We start from the raw sequence: 25,393 nt of genomic DNA, 5'->3' as shown, positions 1-25,393 counted from the left end.
GGCATGCTGTCCCAGGAGAGAACCCTGAGCTCGGAGATAGGTGAGCCCAGGGCTCCCGCCTGGTCCATAGAGCATATGAGGGGAGTACGAGATCAGGTGGTTCTCGAGAGCTCCCCGTGGTAAAGGAAGAAAGGAGGAGAAGGGGTGGATGGGGGGTTTCTTCGGAAAACGAAGATAAGAGAGTAGTTCTAGCTAGGCTACTTATAGTAAGTTGGGGTTAATCTGATTTGCTAACTAGTGAATGTAGATGAGTGGCCAGCTGCAGTCAATCATATCACGTGCTCCTCTCGAAATTAGTTTGTGAAACTTCACTTAAAAGATCAGGATCTCAACACCCACGCAACATAAATTATAAATGATGGTGATTTGCATATGTTTATTAATCCTTCGAATCGCTGCATTCAAATCTGTGTTAGAACAACGCAAAATTCGAGAAGAGATTGAGTCTTTTGAGTTCGTTATGAAGTTGCAAACAGTCAAATAACACAGGAGTCCTGGGATAACAGTTTGTAGTTTAGATAAAACCACTGATGTTTATGATAAAGATTAAAATCAAAAATGAAAGTTGTAGGCAGCAATTACATTATTTAACCAATAGGTGGCGACAACCAGCCATCAGAAATATGCCACTGAATAATTCTTCAAAAATGATCATCTAGCAATGAAACATTCAGTTTTATGAGTGAATAACTGAATCATTTATTGAAGACAAGACTAAAATAAATATGGGTTGTACAAATGATAATGTTAGATTAATAAAGAGTGGTTAGTAACAGTGAATTTTTCACTGTACTGAATATTTTACAATTAGTTTTTATTCAGCTGATTATTTCTTTATTCTATTTTTAGTAAAGTTACAGCTTCTTAGTTTTGTTTGTTAAAACTATATGTGTCTTGCAATGCAGTTTTTGTAATAAATGGAAAACAAATGTCTCCTCTCCTTTTTGGCTGATCCAAAAAATGGTCAGATCCGTGACTGAACTGTGAGATTTGTGATCTGTTACACCAGGGGTTCCCAAACTTTTCAGCCCACGACCCCCAAAATAACAATACCAGTGACTCGCGACCCCCAGATAGTAAAATGAGTCTTCTCTGAGGTCCAGCTTTCAGCCTCCGGCACTTGGACTGCAGCTCTGCACAAAACGTTTGGCCAGTGGATAAATGGTCGTGCCCATCTGAGCCTGGTTTCTCTCAAGGATTTTTTTCTTCACCTTCGCCAATTGGTGAAGTTTTTTTTTCCCTCGCCGCTGTCGCCACTAGCTTGCATGGTTCAGGATCTGTAGAGCTGCGCGTTGTTGGATTTGCTCTTCAGTGTTTGGACTCTCAGTAGTGATTATTAAACCACACTGAACTAATATAAACTGAACTTAAACTCTGAAAACTGAACTACACTGTTCCTATTTACTATGAACTTTTATGTGAAGCTGCTTTGACACAATCTACATTGTATAAGCGCTATACAAATAAAGGTGAATTGAATAAAAATATAAATATATAAAAGTAGCGCACCCAACAATATGCCTATATAAACACGAGCATATTGACAACACAAAGAACAGTCTAACAACCATATAATTATTATAGTCATTTATTAATGTGTGTAATTTAATATTAACCTCACCTAAAGAGACTGGTCGGCACAATGTTTTCAGCACAAGCCTATTCTTGGTTTAATTTTGCAACTCAGCATTCTCAATATTCATTTGTAGCCTGTATTTATTTTGAATGTATCTGATTGTCTTAAAGGTGTCTGAAAGCTTAATCTGGCTATAAAATAAGATCTGATGCTAATGCTGCGTTGTCACTCTAATGTAAACACACCAATCATATGAATAAAATAATTGAAAGGCTGATGGCTTTTCATTTGCATGTTGTTGTTTTTATGTAACTATTAACTATTTTATCTGTGGTTTTTGGATAAAATATGCTAATTCTAATAGTTTAATCAAATTTATTTGTCTTTTGGAAATCACCAAGCGACTCCGTCTTGGTCCTGCGACCCCCACATTAGGAACCGCTGCGTTACACCACTATATTCAGCACGTGTCAGTCAGCAAGACTGAAATCAAATGCAAAAATATCTAAAATGATTTCAAAATTGAAACACACACAGAGAAATCTGTCACAATTGTGTCATTTATTATAAAAAGACATCTTCATTGTTCTTATAATAAAACATCCGACAAACCTAAAGGAACAATATTTAAAACTAGGCTGTTTTACAAGTACACTGTAAAAAATATTCCTAAATGAGCAGTTTTACATATTTTGTGATTCATGTTTTTAATTCGCTGTTGAGTTGCATTATGGGAGTTTGATCCTTCGTCTTAAAAAGTTAAAGTGGCTTTTATTGACATTTTTAATAGTTTAAAGTGCTATATTGTCTGTGTTGATGTGGTATGTCACACTAAAAACACCTTGTAATAAACTGCCAGTACATTTTCTATTGCTTAACAGACTTATTTCTCTATATATTATTTATATGATTTCATTTTAAACTATTAAAATGTCAATAAAAGTCACTTTGTTAAACTGTAGAGTTGAATTTTTAACATCTAAAGTCGACAGAGCAGAGATCAACATCCCATAATGCAATTCACAACTGTAAATAAACAGAAAACACTTGTGAATCACAAAACATGGAAACTTTTCATTCTTTACAGTGCAGGCAGATGCTGAGAAATGCTGTCGTTCACTAAAACTCAATGATTAGCAGAAGTGCTAATTTACAAGCTGAAATGAATCGTTCAATAAACAAATAATCACTCATGTTCTGTTCAGCTAGATTCCTTTTTGTTTTGTTTTTTGCATTCAGAGTTTGATCCTTCAGCTTTTGAACATAATCACATGTCATTTCCTTACTGAGAATCTTCCTAAGCTCATATCATTGTGTAATTCCCAGGATTTGCACATTTTTTCTTTTATATGAGCGTGATATACTTTACTGTATTAGTTTTCTGATTGCATCAACCTATATTGTCTAACAAGCACAGAAAAATCCCTGCACATTTTACATCTGAACATTACTGTACATTTTGAAATGAGGTGTGCATTTATTAGATGGAGTAATTTATAATTTGGTTTCTAATTTGAATATATTGGTGCAAAAGCAAATCTACTTCAAAGTAAATGTGCTGCTAAATAATTAAGACGTTGATGTGGAAAAACTGATGCTATTACTCGTATTACTACTCATTAGATGTGTTAATAAGTGTTAACGACAATAGACTGAGCCTTCTGACAAATCTATTTTCTATTTGATCTAATTTCCAATCTCACATATTTTCCCAATATCGCGCAGCCCTAGTTTCCACGATACTCTTTCATGTTATTATTTAATTTCCATTATCACAAATTTCCCCAATACGGAGCAGCCTTATTCTGCACATCTTTATTTTTTATTATTTTTTAAAATCTAATTTCCAATTTTGCATATTTTCCCAATATCAAGCAGCCCTACTTTCCACTATACGATTCAATTTCTTATTTAATTTGATTTAATTTCCATTTTCGCATATTTTCCCAATATTGAGCAGCCCTACTTTCAACCTCATTCTGTTTCTTTTGAAAACATTAATGGTTGGGTTTAGAGGAGGAGGAGGGTGGGTCAGTCGATCAGTCAGTTAGTCAGTCAGTCGACAGCAGCCTCTGGTGGATTTACACGAGAACAGCAGGTGTGAATGGCACTTGCAAGAGAAATTTGAGATCTGAAAAGGCGTACACAGCGGCCTCTGGTGGAGTCACAAAAACAAAAAATTGCAAATAAATGTATCTCCAGGGATGTATTTGGTGCTCTCCAGAAATGTATACAGGGGTAGGTCATCAGAATGAGCCTGGGTTGATTACTTTCCACTACACTCTTTCATCTTTAATCTTTTATTTATTTTGATCTAATTTTCAATGATCTCTTCTTTTCCTAATATCGAGCAGCCTTACTTTCCACATGGTGCATTTTCTATTTAATTAGATTTAATTTTTCATTGTTGCAATATCTCATATTTTCCCAATATCAAGCCTTCCACATCTTCCAAATCTTAATTTAATTTGATACATTTTTTATATCGCAATACAATATTGCATATTTTTCCCAATATCGAACAGCTCTACTTCCTTTTCATTTAATTTCATTTGATTTCATTTTCATTATCGCAGTACAATATCTCATCTTTTCCTAATATGGAGCAGCCCTACTTTCCACATATACAATTTTGGATTTAATTCGATTTAATTTTTCATTGTTGCGTTATGTGATATTTTCCTAATATCAAGCTGCCTTCCACATCTTTCATTTTTTTATTTAATTTGATAATTATTTTTATATCGCAATACAATATTGCATATTTTTCCAAATTTCAAGCAGCTCTATTTTGCACTATACTCTTTCATTTTCTATTTAATTTGATTTTAATTCCAATATTGCATATTTTCCCAATTTTGAGCAGCTCTACTTCCTATTCATTTGATTTGATTTGATTTCATTTTCATTATTGCAGTACAATATCTCATCTTTTCCTAATATCGAGCAGCCCTACTTTCCACATATAAAATTTTGGATTTAATTCGATTTTAATTAGGTAAACTTTTCATCGTTGCAATATTTGATATTTTCCCAATATCCAGCTGCCTTCCACATCTTTCATTTTTGATTTTATTTGATTAAAATTTTCTATATCACAATACAATATTCCATATTGTCCCAATATTGAGCAGCCCTACTTTCCACATAGGCTCATTTTGAAAACGTAGCCCTATTTACATTTCTGGAGATCGCGAATTATGTAGCCAGAGATACGTATGGCTGCATATCTTCTTTAAAACGGATGCTACGGGGCGGTATGACGCCATTCCTTTTCGCCCTTACCAGCTGACCGCTTACCTCTGTGTGGACTGCTTTCCCACTGTTACCAGTTTGGTGGGTCAATCGGTGCTTTTGAAAACACTATTGGTTAGGTTTAGGGAAGGAAGAGGGTGGGTCAGTCGATCGGTTAGTTAGTCGACAGCAGCCTCTGGTGGATTTACGTGAGAACAGCAGGCACAAATGGCACTCAGGAGAGAAATTTGAGATCTGAAAAAGTGTACACAGCAGCTTCTGGTGGATTCATGAAAAAAAAAAAAAAAAAAAAAAAGTTCCTGGACTTATTTGGCAATCTCCAGAAATGTGTATATAGTGGAATGTTTTCAGAATGAGCCTGGGTTGCCCACTTTGCACTATACTCTTACATTTTTCATTTATTTTGATCTACTTTCCATTATCACATATCTTTCTAATATCGAGCAGCCCTACTTTCAACATTCTAAAATTTGGATTTAATTAGATTCGATTTTCATTGTTGCAGTATCTCATATTTTTCCAATATCAAGCTGCCTTCCACACGTTACATTTTTTTTATTACTTAATTTGATAACATTTTTAATATCGCAATACAATATTGCATATTTTCCCAATATTGAGCAGCCCTACTTTCAACACAGGCTCATTGCGTAAACGTAGCCCTATATACATTCCTGGATGTCAGTAATTATGTAGCCAGAGGTACATGATAGGCACGGCTGCATTTTGTCTTTAAAGCGAATGCTACGGTGTGGTATGACGCCATTCCTTTTCACGCTTAAGAGCTAACCGATTGCCTCCGTGTGGACGGCTTTTTCGCTGTTACCAGTTTGGTGGGTCGATCGGTGCTTTTGAAAACACTATTGGTTGGGTTTAAAGGAGGAGGAGGGTTGGTCAGTCAGTCAGTCGACAGCAACCTCTGGTGGATTTCCGAGAGAATAGCAGGCGCGAATGGCACTCGCGAGAGAATTTTAAGATTTGAAAAAGCATACACAGCGGCCTCAGGTGGAAAAACAAAAACTGCAAAAAATTGATCTCCTGGGAAGTATTTGGCACTCTCCAGAAATGTATATAGGGGTACATTTTCAGAATGACCCTGGATTGCCTACTTTGCACTATACTTTTAAATTTATTTAATCTGATCTCATTTGCATAATTGCATGGTATCCCAACATTAAGCAGCCCTACTTTCTTTTATAGTTTTTCATTTTTTATTGTAATTTAATTTCCAATATCGCATATTTTCCCAATATCGAGCAGTCTTACTTTCTACTATACTTTCTATCACTTTTGCTTCATCCCAGCATCAAAATCCAGGCATGCTCTATGAACAACTCGTCTTCAGCAATAAGGAAAATCTTCTTTCCTATTCAAGTCCAAGCCTGAACTCCGAATCTGCTCTTCAGAACTCATATGGTGAAATGAGAAGAGTGACCCGCGCCAGATGTTTGGCCTGGAAGGAGCGTTCGGCGTATTCGGACATCTCCACCTCCACACTGAGCTCCTGTGGTCCTCTCAACGGCTGAACCAGGATCAGCTCTCCAGTCTGTCGGTCTGAGCGCTGCATGACGAACAGACTCCGCGCATCTCCTCCGCTGGCGATCCCGAAACGCAGGCTGTCTGGACCCGGCCGTCCTGGAGCGCTTGCGGTGGCCATGCGGAACAGGGTGGCAGGGGTGCGCAGGTTGGACGGCAGAGACAGATAGTGGTAGGAGATGGTCTTTGCTGCAAGAGGACAGGAGCGGCTCTCCATCGGGCAGGGGTTCCTTTCACACTGACTGTAATGGAGGACAGAAGATTTACATTAAACGCAGCTCTGTTAAACAAGCTAGGGGAATATTTAACTAAAGATTGTGTTAATGTTATTTGATGGATTAAAGGGGTGGTCCACTACCATGTCATATGTTAAACTTCAGTTGATGTATAATGTTGCTGTGTGAATATAAACAACATCTCTGAATGTAAGATGCTCAAAGTTCATTGCAAAGGGACCATTAGAATACTACATTCTATATAGTTTGAATGGGAGCAGTATGAATGGAATTCTGACGTACTACATTTGCCATTTTGTCATGATCATGTGACCTATCCACCTCAGTTGCGTCGCTTCACTCCCATTTATGAATTCTCTTGCGGGGCATCACAGGATGCGCACTTCAGAATCTCGCCGCAAGTAGTAGGTCATCCAGGTACTTCTCTCATACTGTTTTTCAAATTCTTTGAATTCGGACATTCTACTTGGCTCGCATACTGATTTTAGCATACTATATAGTATGGAAGTATGCAGTTTCGGACGCAGCCATTGGCTTGTAAAGAGTTGGCTTAGCAAAGCCTACAGCAAATGAAGTTTGGGGACTACAAAAAAATACATCCTGATTAATACAATCGCAAACCATTCAGGTTACGTGCATACACCCTGCACAGTGAGAGGCACTGTTATGTTATAGCAGAGAGAGCTAAAATATCGTCCAAACGCTGCTGTTTCCACAGGGCTTCTTCTGTTTCTGTATCTGGGCTTCCAAAGGACACAGCGCAAAGAGAGAAGTGCTTACAGTTTCATTTTAATTATTCTCCAAAGAATTATAATAAATATATAGCTAGCATTTGACAAAGGACAGCTTCCAGAAACTCTCTCAGTTCAGTGCTGGATTCAGCTAAAACTCCTTAAAGAAGGAGCAGCTCCAACCATAATAGAAGAAGGTGTGGATTGTGAGCCACAACCTGTAAGTATTTGTATTTGTTAAAATAGATCTATTACATGCACAGTTTCTAGCGTAAATGGTATATAGTAAACAATGGGAATCGCTGTTTGGCACTGCTAACTATTTAGCTACAAATTCCTATTTGTCAGTCAAACCTCTGTAAACAGCCACAATCTTCAGCAGCACTGCACTGTCTCTCTGTGGCGCTTTCCCTGCGTTCTACATCTCAAATAACAATATGTGAACGTTTCATTTTACTTACACATGGTTATAACCCGAATATATATAAAAAAGTCTTGTCCTCTTCTGATTCAGGCTCTGATACGCTAACAGCTACACTGACTGACAGTATTTTAACAACAGAAAAGTGCGTGCTATTAGAGAGGTGAGGCACTTCCTGGTGATGTGGAGTCAATCCGCGAATCACACCACATTATGTTAGATGACCAATCAGAGCCTCTTGAGGACGTGCCTTTCGGAGCAACTAAGAAATATGACAGTCGTTTTCATGTTAGCTGAGCAGCTGTATATAATCAACATAAGAGATATGAAAAAATAACGTGATTTTCTACAAGTGAAGCATGAATACACATTGCTTTGCATCCAATAAATACAACAAAGGCTTAAAAGTACACTCTGGACCACCCCTTTAACAAACAAAGAACAATATATTACAGTATTTGTTCATATTAGTTAATGCATTTACTAACATAAACAATGAACAGAACATTTATTACTGTTTATTATAATGCAGATCTGTTAAACTACCTAGGGTAACACTTTACAATAAGGTTATTTTAGTTAATGCATTTACTAACCTGAACAAACAATGAAAAATACAGTTATTTCAGTATTAGTTTGTTAACTTTATTTAAAATGCAGATCTGTTATAAATCCTAGGGTATGTATTAGTTAATGTTAGAACAATCATTAAACATGCATTAATTACAGTATTTGTTATTGTTGGTTACGTTATTTAAAATGCAGATCTTTTAAACAACCTATAGGGTAACACTTTACTATAAGATTGTGTTAGGTAGTGTTAGTTAATGCGTTTAATTACTAAGATTAACAAACAATAAACAATACATTTATTACAGTATTTATTCATGTTTAAACGTTATTTAAAATGCAGATTTGTTAAGCAACCTGCACTGTAAAAATTGTCTGTAGTTAACCATTAGTTTTCCATTCATATTTTTATTTTTCCCCTTTTATTTATGATTTTGAATTGCATTTTGGGAGCTTGATCTTTCTTTCAACAACTTTTAATCTTAAAAATGTGAAAAAGTGACAATTATTAACATTTATAATAGTGTAAAGTGCTATATTGTCAGGGTTGGAGTTGTATATTATGCTCCAAAAACCTTGGAATAAGCTGCCAGTACATTTTTTTTTTGTTATTTAACAGACTTATTTCTCTCTATATTAGTTCTTATACATTATATTACTTTCAAACTACTAAAATGTCAATGAAAGTCACTTTAGGGTTAATAATTGTTCCTTCAACTGTAGATCCATATTAGTTAAGCGACAGAAAATTGCTTTCCATGTTTTTGTTTTCAGATGGTGTAGTTACCAGCATTGACCAGCAGGTGCTAACTGGGCCACACTAACCAGCTAAACCTTCACTCTTCCAGAAAAATGGCTTAAAAGGTGGGACATTTCTCATCACAGCAATACTTTAACTCGATATGGAGTTACTTTTCAGTAACTGAAATCTTAAACAAGCACAATATCTTAACATGAGCCATAATACTTGTTGCTTACTCGAGCAGCTCGTGCGCTTTAGAAAGGTTTAGTGAGTTACAGATCTCAGCTTCTCAGATTCAGCAGGACACAAAGAGCTCATTCACAGCTTAAAAACAGCTTGCATAATAAACAAGCATAAAAGTGTCATGCAGGAAAAACTAATGATTGTAACCTAACCCACTTAAATTACACAGCAAGTAAGTGGCAAGTGATTTAGAGGCCTTTTCTGTCACAAATCAATGACCATCACATGGGATATCTGTCAGAAGAAGCTTTGAAAGAGCTATTAAAAGAAATCCTCGTTCTTTTGTTAATACAAACCTGTATGGTGTTTCATCTAAAATGCATTAAGTCATTTTTCCTGGGAATAATATTTCTAAAGGAGCTGCTGACATGGAATTGAACCAGATTTAGGTAAAAGTCCAAACAATACGAACATAAAAATAAAACAAAACAAAAAAAATCTGAAAGATGAGTTGTGTGTAATACCCATGAAATGACAGAAGGAGAAAGTGCTGAAACTACTGAAATGTGTTTAATACTTTATATAAAAGGCTTTTTTATTGCTGCAGCTTGAAGATGCCTCTCATATGGAGAATGAAGTCACATGCATTGCTCAGGTGTGCGTTTCTCACAGTGTAAAAGTCTTGATGGTTCTGTGGCAAGGCATATATTTGCTTTTGATATTGGTTGGGACCTAATCTGATGCCATTTTGTCTCGATTGTTGTTTTTTTTCATAATCATCATGGAGGCCAAAATTAATTGCACATCCATGGTTACTATTATGGTGGACTTGTAACAAACTTGACCCTTTGTGACTGACCCTTTTCTTTGAAATGTAGCAGCTTCTGTCAATGTCTCAGCGGAGTCTTGCGCAGTAAGCCTGACTGGAAAATTTCCACAAAGCATTATTTTATTCTGAAGGCGATTCAATTATTGCTGGGGACATTTTAATAATCTCTGGGTATTGATTGGGACACATCCGCTCAGTCCATGCTAGTTCTACACCCTTGTTCTGTGGGTCTCATCTATCAAATCTGAGATTTATTTTGTATTTTCTAATGGATTGGAGTCAGGTGATTGGCTGGGCCATTCTACAGCTTAATTTTCTTTCTCTTGAGAGTTTCCTTGGCTGTGTTTTGGATCATTGTCTTGCTAAAATGTCCACCCTGGTTTCATCTTCATCCTCCTGCTAATGTAGATGTTGGACTGAAGCAGCTGATATTCATTTACACTGAGGAAGGGCAGAGGGTTGCTGAAGAGCTACTGAGAGATTTCAGCTGCTGTCTGCGCTTTCACTGCTGAACTACACCTCCCTTTCTTCATGTGTTCAAAACTTTTTCCCTGCTTCAATTTATTTTATTACACACAACTTCATTTGTTTTCTTTGCATATTTGGATTTCTTTGGCTGTTACCAACATCCGGGGACAATTTCAAGTGAACAGCACCTTTGGAAATTTGTTTTCAGAGAAAAATGGTGTCATGTTCACTTACTTCCCCCACTACAATAAAGCAATACAGGTAGGGGGTTCAATTTCAGTACATGCAAAAGTGTATGTGACAAATAAAGGCTTTTCATCATAATAATAACCTAAATATACAGTAATCTTCTTGCAGCATAGGTCATTATTCTGATAATACCGTAAACCATGATAAAAGCTTCAGCAATTACTTGCAACTAGAAGATTTGATGCAGTCATAAGCCTACGTACTCTCAAAAAACGATGTTTGCTGCTTGTTCAAACTACTTATTTAAAATGAGCTAAAGCAACACAACTCTTGAGTTTTATGTTCAATCCACTTAAATCTGTAAAAACTATTACGTTAACTCAATTCCTTCATGTTGCCCCGACACAAATCAATTGTGTGGAACCCAGTGTATAGTCTTATTTGTAAAGCAGTTAGAGTTGTGTAATGCATTAAGTGTTTCGGTGTTTGACTCACAGTGGTGAAGTCTTGACGTAGCTGGCGTTGGCGTGTGCTGGCGGGCAATCGGGGCTCACGCACTGAAATCCTCCGCCGGTGTTGATACAGGTGCTGCCGCGGCTGCAGTTGTGCTGTTGTGTAAGACATTCATCCACATCTGGACCAGCCGCAGGCCACAGAGACCAGCAATAATAGAGGGAAACAGAGCAGTGGAGGAAAGGAGTGAGCTGGATGTTTGTTTGCACTGTAAATCTGATTTGTGTACAGTTCTGTGATCATAGACCTGCTCCTGGCTGCGTTTCTGAATGAGATCATCTAAAACACCATTGTCATCCGTGCTGAAATACTAAAGCGGTTTAGGCTAACACTTTACCTGGAGTGTTCATAATAGCGCTGCAATGTTTTTATTATGATATGAATACAATTTTAGCAGATGGTTTGAATTGACAAGGCAAGTTTATTTCTATTGCACATTTCATACACAATGGTAATTCAAAGTGCTTTACATAAACAAGAATAAAAGAAACAAGAAAATCAAAACGATTTAAAGATTAAAATGTGTTAAAACAGGTTATAAACAGAGGTGGGTAGAGTATCCAAAATATATACTTAAGTAGAAGTACAAGTACTTAAGGAAATTTTTACCCAAGAAAAAAAAAAAAGTCTTAAAAGTTACTCGAGTAAGAGTAAAACAAGTATCTGATGATAAACTATTCTACTACGTTGAATAGTTCGGACTGCTGAGCGAATCACTGGTACAACCCTTCCTACTCCCCAAGAACTGTACTTATCCAGAGCGAGCAGAAGGGCTGCCAAAATCACTCTGGACCCCTCACACCCAGCACACTGCCTCTTTGAACTTTTACCTTCTGGTCGACGCTACAGAGCACTGCGCACCAGAACAGCCCGACACAGAAACAGTTTCTTCCCTCAGGCAATCCATCTCATGAACACTTGATGATAATAATTGTGGAACCAACATCACTACTGCTATACACTTTTATACACATATACACTTATTTAACAACACACTTTACATGCCAATTTGCACATAACAGCTGCACATATAACGTTGTATATAGTAATAAACACGTACATACACTTGTCAATCTGTATATTTGCACTCACTACTTCTATTTTTAAAAAATATATATTTATTATCTGTTTTTTGTCTTGTCTCTGTAATGCTGTTGCACTGTAGAAGCTCTGTCACCAAAACAAATTCCTCGTATGTGTGAACATACCTGGCAATAAAGCTCTTTCTGATTCTGAAAATTACTCAAGTAGACAGTTACTAGTTACTTTTCATATATATTCTTGTTTTATATCGGCTAAAATAAATGCAGTTTTTAATGTTAAATACTTAATCAATATTATTAATTAATATTATTAGCCCCTCTTAAGCAATATATATTTTTTATTGTCTACAGAACAAACTATCTGTAACACGGAGAGTGGTAGAGACAACTGAAGTTTGGATCCACTTGCAAGTTTATTCGAAGTCAGGGAAGCAATGGTCAACACAGGAGCAAACAGATGTATAAAGGCAGTCCAGAATCTTGGTCAAATGTATCAGGCGAGAGGTCGGAAGACAGGTGGCAGACAAGGAGAAAGGTAAACAAGGCAAAGATCAAAACACGGAGAAACCAGATTAAGGAAACCGTGTTGAATTGTCACTTATAGGTAAAGTCTCGGCAAAGGAAGTGAGTGTGTGTGCTGTTTAAATAGTGTGTGTAATCAGTCTTTGACAATGCTCAGGTGGTGCAAGTGTAATCAGCCAAAATGAGGAAGCATGTGTGTTTGTGAACGGAGTGCATGTATGAAAATGTAGTCCATGAATGGCGGATTTGTAGTCCATAGGTTATTGTGAAAGTAAGTGCTTACCAGCGACCTCTGGTGGTTAGAGATCGCTGGTAATCATGACACTATCGTTAATGATTTGCCTAATTACACTAACTTGCCGAATTAACCTAGTTAAGCCTTTTAAATGTCATTTTAAGCTGAATATTAATATCTTCAAAAATATCTAGTCAAATAGTATGTACTGTCATCATGGCAAAGAAATGTGTTGTGTTGATAAAATCTTTCTCTTAAACAGAAATCTGGGAAAAAATTGAGGGCAGCTAATAATTCTGACTTCATATATATTCGTATATTCATTCATATAACAGCAGTTTCTTTATTTATCAATAAATTTAGTTACCATTAAGGTTCAAATTGAGATAATATTGACACTTACCACTACGTGATTTTTCAGCTTGGAGCTGTCATTCAGGTATATGTCAGTTTGACATACAGCGTGCTTCGCATTATCAAACTATTCTTGTTTAACATCTTGGAGTGAAATCATAGACTGAACTTGAGGCTGCGGATGACCTGGTCCGATAAACTCACTGAACAGACAGTCCTCCTTGGAACCGTAGAAGGCCATGGCGTGACAGCAGTATAAACTCACACGTCTTAAACCAATCATCAGTCTCATCTCCCAATCCCTTTAAGAGCCAAGTCTTCAAGAGACTTTGTAAGTGGAAAAACTGAGCATTTCACTAGCAAGAAAACAGTTAAACAGAGCATCTGCAGCGCAAGAATGAGAGATGAGCCTCCTCATTATTTACTTTCACTTTTACTCTCATGGATAGGGAAACGTGTTGTACGCACAGACATCTATTAGCCTATAAATAATTAATTTAGTTTGTTAAGAGCAAAGATTTGTTTCAAAACTATTTCTAAATTCAGTTCTAATTTCCAGCAAACGAATAAATGAACAATAATAATGAAGTGTGGTCAAAACACTGAGTTATATCCAAATACACATGCTGTGCCCCATATGGTCTAAAACCTGACAGGTGGACATATCTAAGCTTGTTTTTAATAAAACAAATATAAATATGCAGATAATAAATAATACTGCTAATAATGATAACATTATACAAAAGCTAATTGTTATGAATGAACTGAAAAAGCCCCCCGAGATGAAGAAAGCATGAAAGTTTGGTTTTTATATTTATGTAGGCTAAAAAGTAATATGTTTTGTAATATTATAATCCTTTATTTTATATCCTATATATATGCTTATTATATCCTATATATATCCTTATTATATCCTATATATATCCTTAATATTTTAATTATTTTCCGTATGTAAAGATATTTGCGTATTGCTGTACATCCTGTCTGTATTAAGCAATGTGTAAGCGAGGAGCACAAGTAACGCTCTCTGCGCTGGACAATAGACCGGCTTTGTTCTGGTCTATAGAACAGACTATTATAGTCCCTTAAAAGAGCAACGCGCCAGCAATGCACCTCAACGCACCTCCTTTTTTAGACCAGAACATTTGCTATTTTAACAGTGTGGCGCAAAACGACTCTTGCGCCAAGCTGAAACTAGCAAACAACTATTGCGTCGCGCATTGCGCCGGGTGTATGATAGGGCCCAATGAGATTAAAAATCTTTTACAAGAGCGTCCTGGCCAAGATTACGCAGTACTCGTCACATGGGTCTAACAAACAACAAACAAAAAACAATTAACAGTTAACATAAATCACACTGACAAACTATTCAAAACTTCTACAAGCCTGTGTTTCAACTTCTAAATCATTTAAAGTCTTTTTTAAAGCATTTAGTGAAATCAACTCTTTAAACTGCAACTGTGTTTGTGAATTATTCCATGCAATAGGTGCTGCGTGACCTCAACCACAGTGATACGAGCTAAATTTGTTATGAAAATGTCATTAAATGTTAATATATTTGACAGTCAAATCAGAGTATTTAATGACCTACAGTTTGTATGACAGATTTAGGACAAGTTTTGGTTTATTAATGTACTCAAATGCTGTAAATAAATTCAACAATTCACAGAAGCAGAGTTGTCTTGCCACCAGCCCCATTATAATGGCTTGGGCCCCCATTATTTATCTCAGCTGATTATGTCTTACACTCTATCCAGACACTTGCGTTACACTGATCAGGTTCTATTAAAAGTCCCAAATCCCACCTCAAAAGCAGGGGTCAACATGCATTCGCTATAGCCGGTCAACGCCTTTGGAACGCGATGCCACTAGAATTAAAAATGGCTTCGTCACTGCAAATTTTCAAGTCTAAATTAAAGACTTATTTATTTTCCAGGTTGTTTGAAGCATAAGTGCCTTCTTTAGGGGGCCAACGGTTTCGTTTCTAATCCTGTTTAATGTGGTGAACTGTGGTAACATCTCTTAACTAGGCGGAATTATTTAAAGGGTCAATTACTTTTTTATTTTTAGGCATTAAAACCAAACTGTTTCTGTATAATCTATTTTACATTTGCTATGATCTCTGTTACATTACATTATTGCTGTTTTGTTCGTTATGTATGTACTGCTTGTATGTATCTTCTCTTTAAAGCACTTAATGCAGCTTTGTGGCAGTTTGGAAATGTGCTATATAAATAAATCGAGCTTGAACTTGAACCAGCCAATCGCTGCATTTCTGATCAACAAGCACATGCAGTAATCTCAGATCAATTCATCCATCCAGATATTTTGATCTCATTCTTAAACTTTGTTTGCATGATTAAATAATATTGCCAAATAAACTTAGATATGTTAAGCGAGGTATGATGAATGAATGGCTGTCAAGCTCTTGTTAAGTGTATCTTTGTCACTCACCCTCACAGCTTCTTCCATCAGCGAGCAGCTTATATCCGGTGGGACAGGAGCAATGATAGGATCCTGGGACGTTTACACAGGCATGGACACACAGAGGCCCTCCACGGTCAGCTTTATACACCTCGCATTCATTAACATCTGAACACATAAACACACACACACACACACACACACGCACACACACAAAACTGTATATTAGTATGAGTAATGTGAAGTGGGACGCTGACAGCGGAGTGTGGATCCAAATGCAGGATTTATTCAACAGAATGGTGAGACAAGCAACGGTCAAGACAGGCAAACAGATGTAAACAGGTAAATTCAGAGTCATGGTCAATAAACAGGCAGATGGTCAAAAGGCAGGCAGCAGACAATGTAAACAAACAAACAAACAAAACAAAGCAAAGCAAAGATTGATCGAAAATAAGACAAGGGAAATGCGTCGTAAAGTTCACAATACTGTTTACAAAACTCAGCCCTGAGGTGTGTGTGCGCTGTATTTAAAGTCCAGCCAATTTGCCTTTGAGCAGCTCCCAGCTGTTTGAGTGTAATCAATCGTGATCTGGAACAGGTGTGTGTGTGTGGTGCATGACTGGAACTTGTAGTCCATATACCAGCAGGTTTGTAGTTCGTTAGCGATCTGCACAGGCTGGTGACCGTGACAATAAGGAATAGCTGATGATGGACTAAATTTGAAATCTAAAATTAGTTTGTATTAAAAATATGTTTGTATTATATTATATGGTGTCATGGCTTTGCAATCACAAAAATGTCACTATGATGGAAGCAAAAACAGCCACCAACATAACAAAAGGGTAGTAAATTTGCCCAGAGTGTATTGGGTTTTTGAAAATTTAGGCTAAATTAAGACTCAAAATGGGTGACGCAGTGGCGCAGTAGGTAGTTCTGTCGCCTCACAGCAAGAAGGTTGCTGGTTTGAGCCTCAGCATGGTCAGTTGGCGTTTCTGTGTGGAGTTTGCATGTTCTCCCTGTGTTCGCGTGAGTTTCCTCTAAGTGCTCCGGTTTCTCCGACAGTCCAAAGACATGCAGTACAGGTGAATTGGGTAAGCTAAATTGTCCGTAGTGTATGAGTGTGAATAAGTGTGTATGGATGTTTCCCAGAGATGGCAGAGAGGGCATCCGCTGCGTAAAACAAATGCTGGATAAGTTAGTGGTTCATTCCGCTGTGGCAACCCCGGATTAATAAAAAGGAACTAAGCCGAAAAGAAAATGAATGAATGAATAAGACTCGAAATCACCCCCGAGTGGATGAAAACATCCCTAAGGGTTAACACTTTGTATATTGAATCGAAAAAAGTCATGTGATTTATTTTTAACAGATCCTGTGATTGTTAAAATGTGCATGATGGGATGTCATTAATAGACAAACCAGTGTTTCCAGCACATTGCAAAACATCTGAAATGTTGTTTTGCTCATTTCTAAAATCCCAAAAGTCTGTCATCACAGTGGTTCAGTATTATATTTATAGTTATTATATTATTATTCCCTCCAGAACTGTCTTGAGCATCTGTCAGCGCTCCCAAAGAGCGTCTCACACCTCCAAAAGCACAACATTCCATATCATTGCATTTCATCTTCCGAGGCGCAACTCATTTGTTATTGAAGGAAAATTCCCACAGTGGCTTCTGAATGGAAACTCTGCTTTTGTTCACAAATGATTTAGCAATATTCCAGTTTTGTGCATCAATCTAATTAGCATCTTTGAATATAAGAGTTTGCATGTTCTCTCCGCGTTTGCGTGGTTTTCCTCCGGGTGCTCCGGTTTCCCCCACAAGTCCAAAGACATGCAGTATAGGTGAATTGGGTAAACTAAAATTGTCTGTAGTGTATGTGTGTGAATGAGAGTGTATGGGTGTTTCCCAGTAATGGGTTGCAGGTGGAAGGGCATCCGCTGCATAAAACATATGCTGGATAAGCTGGCGGTTCATTCCGCTGTGGCGACCCCAGATTAATAAAGGGACTAATAGAAATGCAGCTAGTGATGTTCTCACCCTGGCAGATGCTGTTGTCTGAGGTGCCGCTCATGTGGAATCCAGCATCGCAGCTGCAGTGTTGCGCTCGGTCCACTTTAGCACAGCGAGGTTTACGACTGAAGGCCGGGTCATTCATGACGCTCCACTCCGGAGGCGCTGAACGAGACAGAGGAAATAAAAGAAAGAGCAGCTTTAGCCTCCCACAAACACAGGAAACATTCACACGCATGCTTTCATTTATCAGCCGGAACACAGGTTAAAGGTGAAGTGTGTCATCTCTTATTTGGAACGGCAAGAGTATTTTTATTGCACATGCAAACGTCTTGTCCATGATGCATTGGCGGGTTTGGTATTTTAAGCATTGCAACATTGGCCAGGTTTCTCATAGACAGGTTATTTTTTTTAACATTATATTTTTATTTTGACCTTAAAGCAACACAGAACAATACAAAAAGCAACAACAATTTTAAAGACAGAAAAGAAATACAAAAAATAAAAAGACAAAAAAAAAGATTTTAAAACCATCGTTACATACTCCGGTATTATACATGGTTCAACAATGACTACGTTTACATGGACATCAGTAATCGAATTGTTTGCCGTAATCTAATTAAGACAGTAATAAGACTAAGGTGTTTACATGAGTGGCTTTTTGAATGTTCCTTTCATGATCTCGTTTTACATGTTATAGCGCATAATTCGACTAACGTCATTGCATCACCGCGCTATCTGCATTTCCTCCGGAGTTTCATGTAATTTCGGGTGTTTTATTTTTAATTTGTAGAATATAACTGCAGTTTGTCACCTTCACTTTCATTCGGGAACAATTTTATGCATGCTCCCCGTGACAAACGAGATATTGGATGCAACTATGAACTGCTGGAAGAGTGTAGTTTTTATGGAAGTTCATACCGCATGCTGAATGGAAGAAAAAAACAAACCTCCGCATTTCACGATGCAGGAGTCTGTGGTCTGCACTGACTCTGTTGGTGCAAAGAGTGTTAAACAGCCATGTGTATGTGTGTAGGTGTGTGGGCTATCCTGTCTCAAAACGCAGCGAAAAGCCCTATATGACGGTAATAGTTTAATTAAGGTGTTTACATGTCTGCACTTCAATAATGTCACTAAAATCAGCATACTTCACATGTCCTAATTCGATTTCTCTTTAGTTCGATTATGATCTTAATCTGATTAAATTAATCAAAAATCGCTGTTTACATGGTAGACTCTTAATCAGAGTATTGTTTTAATCGCACTAAATTCGAGTTATTGGTGTCCATGTAAAAGTACTCAATGTTACACATATATATCTAGGCCAGTGGACACAGTCAATATGGTGATCTTGCAGACGATGACAGGGTTTACCTTTAAGCTGTTATCCTTGGCATTTGACAGATAATTAAAAAGGGTTTCCAGGTGGCTTCGAAGCCAGCAATGTTATCAGATAGATTGTGTCTAAGTCTCTCTAAATGTAAAGTGCTAGATTCTGAAAGCCAGGATTAAAAAAATGGTTTTGATGCCTTTTTCCATAAACAAAGTATAATTTTTTTTTTAGCTCTTACCATTTAATATTGGACAGCTTTTTTAATTTGATGATTGAACCCACGAAGTGAGTCAGACCAAGCAAAAACAGCTCCTAAACAGCGATTTCTGGATCAGGGGTGAGGTCACAAGAATAAGCCTCAGAGTAAAAGTTTAAAATTTCTATAGGGCGTAGATTAATTTTTTAAAATCTAGATTAATCTCACTGTAATCTCGGAATTAATCTAGATTAAAAAGGCTCATTTGAATTCTGCTGAAGGCATTCAGAATATGTGTGCTAAACAATGACTAAAGTAAGTTAGGTGGCGCATTAGACCAGGGGCTCATCTCCTGTTTATAAAATGCATCACAAACTGCTTGAGAAACTGAACTACTATGATAATTGGTGATGAAAATAAATTCTGTTCAATAAGATGTACATGTGTTTACTTACTGTTCAGTAAAACATGAATTTTGAACTGTAGGCTTACATAAGCTCCAAACCGTGATTTTTGATTACCTTAAACTGACTAAAGTCATAACTGAACTAAACAGAAATGGAATTAAGACGTGGAGTATGCAGATATTAGTGGCTTTATTGAAGTAAACACCGCAATCACACTATTTCCGTCATGTAGGACTTTTCGCCATATTTTTTGCGACAAGATCCACACATGCGACTGTCAGTAAAGGACCGCACACACAAACACACACACACACACACACACACATCACAAAATGCGAAAGTTTTTTTATTTCCATTCGGGGTGCGTTATTAAATTCCCTAACACTCTCACCAGTCCTTACTCCTTATTTGCGTCTAATACCCCAGTTTGTCATGGGGGCATGAATGAAATGTTCATTAAAGTGAAACTGCCGAACTGCAGTTAAAGTCACCCAAAATTACTGGAAACTCTTACATGAAAGCACTTCACGTAAACACCTTCATTATATTATTGTCTATTAAGTCAAATAACTAGATTACTGATGTCCATGTAATTACTTATGTCCCATGTAGTCAGTAGTGTCTTCGAAGTAAGTGAAAGATCCAGAAGGCCATCCTGCTGATTTGATTCAGAAGGGCACTTTTTTTGTCAGACGGCTCACCGGTTTGACTTTCATTCAAAAGCACCCGGTCCATTTTATTTGTATATGTTTTACTCGATCACATAAACTCTACAGGTGCCTGATTGTTAGGGTTAGGGTTAGCTGACATTAATCAGATTCACTCTAGTGAACTGCATCCATGCTAGCATGTCGCGTTTGATGTGCTAATTTCACAGTAGGAATACACACAGGTTCAAAGACTTGTTTATGCCACAATGCAATTCAGTCAGGTATACATCCCCGCTAAAATATCAAGGTGAAAGTCATCATAGCTTGCGTAGAATAGACCCAGCACCCAGCTCAACTTTGAGAATAGATTAACGACGATATTTTTTTTTATCGCCCGATAAAACGCAGCACCCTAACGCTGATGACGGCCCACCACTAAAGATTTTGTGCCATAATGCCTTAAGTTTTGGGCATGACCAAAAAAGATGTCCTAAGGAGCCTTCCGCTGATTCACATTTGTTACATTTAGAGGAGATGGAGGGGTAGGATTTATTAAGCTTAACCCTAGAATAATGAAGCCGATGTACTACTTTATATTGGATTAGTTGGTGTCTTGAGTTAATAGAACATGTATTTATGACTTTGATAGATTTTTCCAGTCCTCATTGGTAGTGCCTAATTCTTTCTCCCAGGAATCTTTCAAATACAAGGTAGATATGTCGAACTGATCATTAAAAAGTCTATAAAAATGGGAAATCAAATTAGAGGCATGAGGAGAGGCAGAAAGTAATTTACATAATCATGTTCATCTGCTAATAATTCAAAGTGAAGTTTATTAATAAACTAATTTGGAGAGGATCACGTGCTTATGATTGCTTGCAGCCGGTCCTGCATTATTCAATTTATGATTCACCAATCAGACGATTCCTAAGCCACTATAAACACCCTAAGTTCCATATCACAGCCATCTTTGTTTTGAAGAATCCCCCCTTCTACCCCTACTCCTGTTCCTTTCCTAGATGGGTGACATGGTGGCCCAGTGGTTAGCACTGTTGCCTCACAGCTAGAACGTCACTGGTTCTAGTCCTTACTCTAGCAAGCCAACGTTTCTATACGGAGTTTACACGTTCTCCCCATGCTCATGTGGGTTCCCCTGGATTCCCCAGTTTCCTCCCACCATCTAAAAACATGCAACTTAAGTTAATTGTCTAATCCAAATCAGCACCATAGACATGCTCCTAGTAAGTAGTTTTCTCTTAAGAGCAATCACTATCTGTTCATTAGCTACTACAGCAGGGGAGTTCTTGAGATCTACCTGAGCTCAAACTCCACTCTTGCCCTGCAAACGGGAGGGAGCCCCGGGCTCGAGGATCTTATGAGCTCAGGGCTCTCTCCCGGGACAGCATGCCAAACAAGCTTTATAATCAATCATCAGCTAAGTGTGAACTCTTGAAGTTGGAGATAGATGTACGAACATAGTTTCTCAGCTGTAGATGTGATGTAGATGTGAAAAAATGTGATGGTAAAAGATCAAATTTCTGTTTCAGCTGAGGGAATGTAGCAAATTTACCATCCATGTACAAGTCTTTTACAGTGATTATTCCTTTGCTGGACCAAATTGAAAATGTGGAGTCATTGAGTGATGGCTTAAAGGTGTGGTTGTGAGCAATAGGGGTGGACAATGTGGTACCATCAACTGTTCGATGATGAGCCATGATGGAATGTCGTTTGGCAAGCCTAATCCGCCCTGCGACCTAGGCTTACATACGTGAAGTTTATTTATAAACAAATTTTGAGAGGATCACATGCTTATGATTGTTCTCAGCTGTTCCAGCATCAGCTCATGATCGATTCCTAACTCACTATAAATAACCAGAGTTTTCTTATCTCAATATCTTCGTCTTGAAGAACCCCACCACTCCCCACCCACTTCTACTTTCCCTCCTTTTTAGATGGGCGACACGGCGGCCCAGTGTTGAGCACTGTTGCCTCACAGCAAGAATGCCCTGGTTTAAGTCACTACTAAACCAGACAACATTTCTTTGTGGTGTTTCGCTTGTTCTCCACGTGCTCGTGTAGGTTTTCCCCGGGTTCCCCTGTTTCCTCCCACAGTCCAAATAACATGCACCTTAGGTAAATTGAACACACAAAATTGATACCATAGTCAAGCTTGAGTACACCTCTCCTCAATCAACCATATCCATCATTTAGCTAGAAATAAGCCGGGTTAGTTCATCGAGATCTACCTGAGCTCAAACTCCCCTCTCGCCCTGCAAACGGGAGGGAGCCCCTAGCTTGAGGATCTCATAAGCTCAGGGCTCTCTCCCAGGACAGCATGCCAAACAAGCTTTAGAATTAATCATCAGCTAAGTGTGAACTCTTGAAGTGTAGTTTAGAGATACGGTGCGCTTTCATTGTCAGATTTAAGACTTTTTTATAAGTTTACATTTAAGACCTTGGCATTAAAAGTTGATAATAAGGTCCATATTTCAAATGCTACAAAAGAATAAGAGTCTTATTTGACATTGACATCGCAATGTGAGAATCAGCAATGTTTAAACTGAATTATAATACAGAAAACAGTTCAGAATACACTTGCAAGGTTTAACAATAATAATCACATGCCTCTAAAACATTGTTCTCTCTGTGTAAGATTTCAAGCCAACTTAAAATTTGAATTGTATTTATTAATTCCTACATTTGAATCGGCTTCCTCAACATTTTACTCTCCTTTAAGTGGTTCCAAATTGTTCTGAGTTTCTATTTCTGTTGATCACAAAAAAAAGATAATTTGAAGAATGTTCGAGAACTTCCAGAGTTCCATAGTAGGAAAAACAAATACTATGAAAGCCAATTGTTGTTATTTCCTTTGTGTTCAACAGAAAAAAAAACTCAAGTTGGTTTGTGTCAAGTGAAAGATCAATAAATGACAGAATTTTTAGTTTTGTTGGAGCTGTCCCTTTAAAACCCTGTGGAAACCCTATATATTCAACCTTCCCTTCCACCCCATCTTATGTACAGATGTGGAATAGTTTAAAGGCACACAGACCTGTCTGCGTCTGGTATTGGCATTGACTGCCGCTCCAGTTGTGTGGACAGGTGCACTTATACTTGTTCAGAGCCTCCACACAGGTGCCGCCATTCTGACATGGGTTACTGGAGCACACGCTTACATCTGGAGGAAAAACACAGCAGACTTAAAGGGACAGTTCACCACCCAGCAACAAAAATATCACCATTTACTCATCTTTAAAGTGATTTCAAACCTGTTTGAGAACCATTGACTTTCAAAGTATGTTTTACCAGTTTCCAACATTCTTCAAAATATCTTCTTTAGTGTTCAACATAAAAAAGAAATGGAAAGATTTGGAACCCCTTAAAGGAGATTAAATATTGAGTAAATGTTTATTTCTGGGTAAATTATTACTTTGAGAAGTCTATAAGAAACTAAAAATTAAAAAATTATATTTTGATAGATTTTGGAAATGGTTATCATTGACTTCCAAAGTATGTTTACCAGTTTCCAACATTCTGCAAATTATCTTCTTTTGTGTTCATCAGAAAAAAAAAGAAACTCAAAAGGGTTTGAATGAAAAGAGAAGTATGTTTTTATTTTGGGGTGAACTGTCCCTTTAACATACTGATGAATGATGAATACTCTGATTAACTGACATGGCACAATAAACAGCATTTATATACACTGTTAACAATTTCCTGCAGTAACTTACTGTAAAACAATTATGGCAAAAGTACTGTATTTACATTTACAGCACCATTTATCTAGCTGAATACGTATTTACAGTATATTTACTGTAAAATATACATTCATTTTCACATTGCTATTTTTAAATACAGTAACATACTGCATAACTGGCCTACAGTAAAATACAGTTCATATTACACTTTAATATTGTGTAATAGTGTGAAAAAATTCATTCATTCATTCATTTTCGGCTTAGTCCTCTCTATTAATCAGGGGACGTGACAGCAGAATGAACCGCCAACTTATCCAGCATATGTTTTACGCAGCAGATGCCCTTCCAGCTGCAATCCAAGACTGGGAAACGCACACATTTTCTTTCACACACATACACTACCAATTTAGCTAACCCAATTCCCCTATGGCGCATGTGTTTGGACTGTGGGGGGAAACCGGAGCACCCGGAGGAAACCCACTCGAACACGGGGAGAAGATGCAAACTCCGCACAGAAATGGCAACTGACCAAGCCGGGGCTCGAACCAGCAAACTTGAGATGATCGTGCTACCCACTGCGCCAACATGATACCCATGTGAATAAATAATTCACTAAAAAAAGCTTTAGAAAAACAAATACATTCTGGCATAAAATTACAATAGTATTTTCTGTTAAATTTATTTTAGCTTTAAAGCAATGCAATTCATTCATTCATTCATTCATTCATTCATTTTCTTTTCAGCTTAGTCCCTTTATTAATCTGGGGTAGCCACCGCGGAATGAACCACCAACTTATCCAGAATGTTTTACACAGCAGATGCCCTTCCAGCCGCAACCCATCACTGGGAAACCCATACACACTTATTCGCACACATACATACACTATGGACAATTTAGCTTACCCAATTCACCTGTCTTTGGTATGTGAGGGAAACCGTAGCACCCAGAGGAAACCCATGCAAATGCAGGGAGAACATCCAAACTTCACACAGAAACACCAATGGCTCGTTTCCACTGACTGGTGGCTGAACGAGGCTTGAACAAGCGACCTTCTTGCTGTGAGGCGACAGCACTACCTACTGACAGCACTACCTACTGTCTATTTCACGCCATTTTCCATAATGATTTTTTTACATGTTGTTTACCTTTATTTTAAATGATGCATTGAATTGCATTGGGGCAACGCAGAATTGCATTGGGGCAACGCAGAATTGCATTGGGGCAACCAGCTTGCCCCAATGCAATTCAATGCATCATTTAAAATAAAGGTA

The 25,393-nt window shown here is 37.6% G+C and overlaps 1 protein-coding gene across 1 annotated transcript in view; it reads right to left on the bottom strand.

Moving 5' to 3' along the window:
* Window positions 1–5,724: 5,724 nt before the first annotated feature.
* Window positions 5,725–25,393, bottom strand: part of LOC130239598 (fibulin-7) — a 48,458-nt gene continuing 28,789 nt past the window's right edge. The window contains exons 4-8 of the mRNA XM_056470866.1: window positions 23,476–23,601; window positions 17,868–18,005; window positions 15,858–15,995; window positions 11,232–11,370; window positions 5,725–6,609 (exon numbers count right to left, since the gene is read on the bottom strand). Of these exons, the coding sequence (XP_056326841.1) occupies window positions 6,234–6,609; window positions 11,232–11,370; window positions 15,858–15,995; window positions 17,868–18,005; window positions 23,476–23,601 (917 nt within the window). The 3' untranslated portion in view covers window positions 5,725–6,233. The remainder of the gene's footprint in view (window positions 6,610–11,231; window positions 11,371–15,857; window positions 15,996–17,867; window positions 18,006–23,475; window positions 23,602–25,393) is intronic.

The sequence above is a fragment of the Danio aesculapii genome, chromosome 13 (genome assembly GCF_903798145.1).
Source record: "Danio aesculapii chromosome 13, fDanAes4.1, whole genome shotgun sequence".
NCBI classification, from domain to species: domain Eukaryota; kingdom Metazoa; phylum Chordata; class Actinopteri; order Cypriniformes; family Danionidae; genus Danio; species Danio aesculapii.
This window is presented reverse-complemented; position numbering and strand designations above follow the sequence as displayed.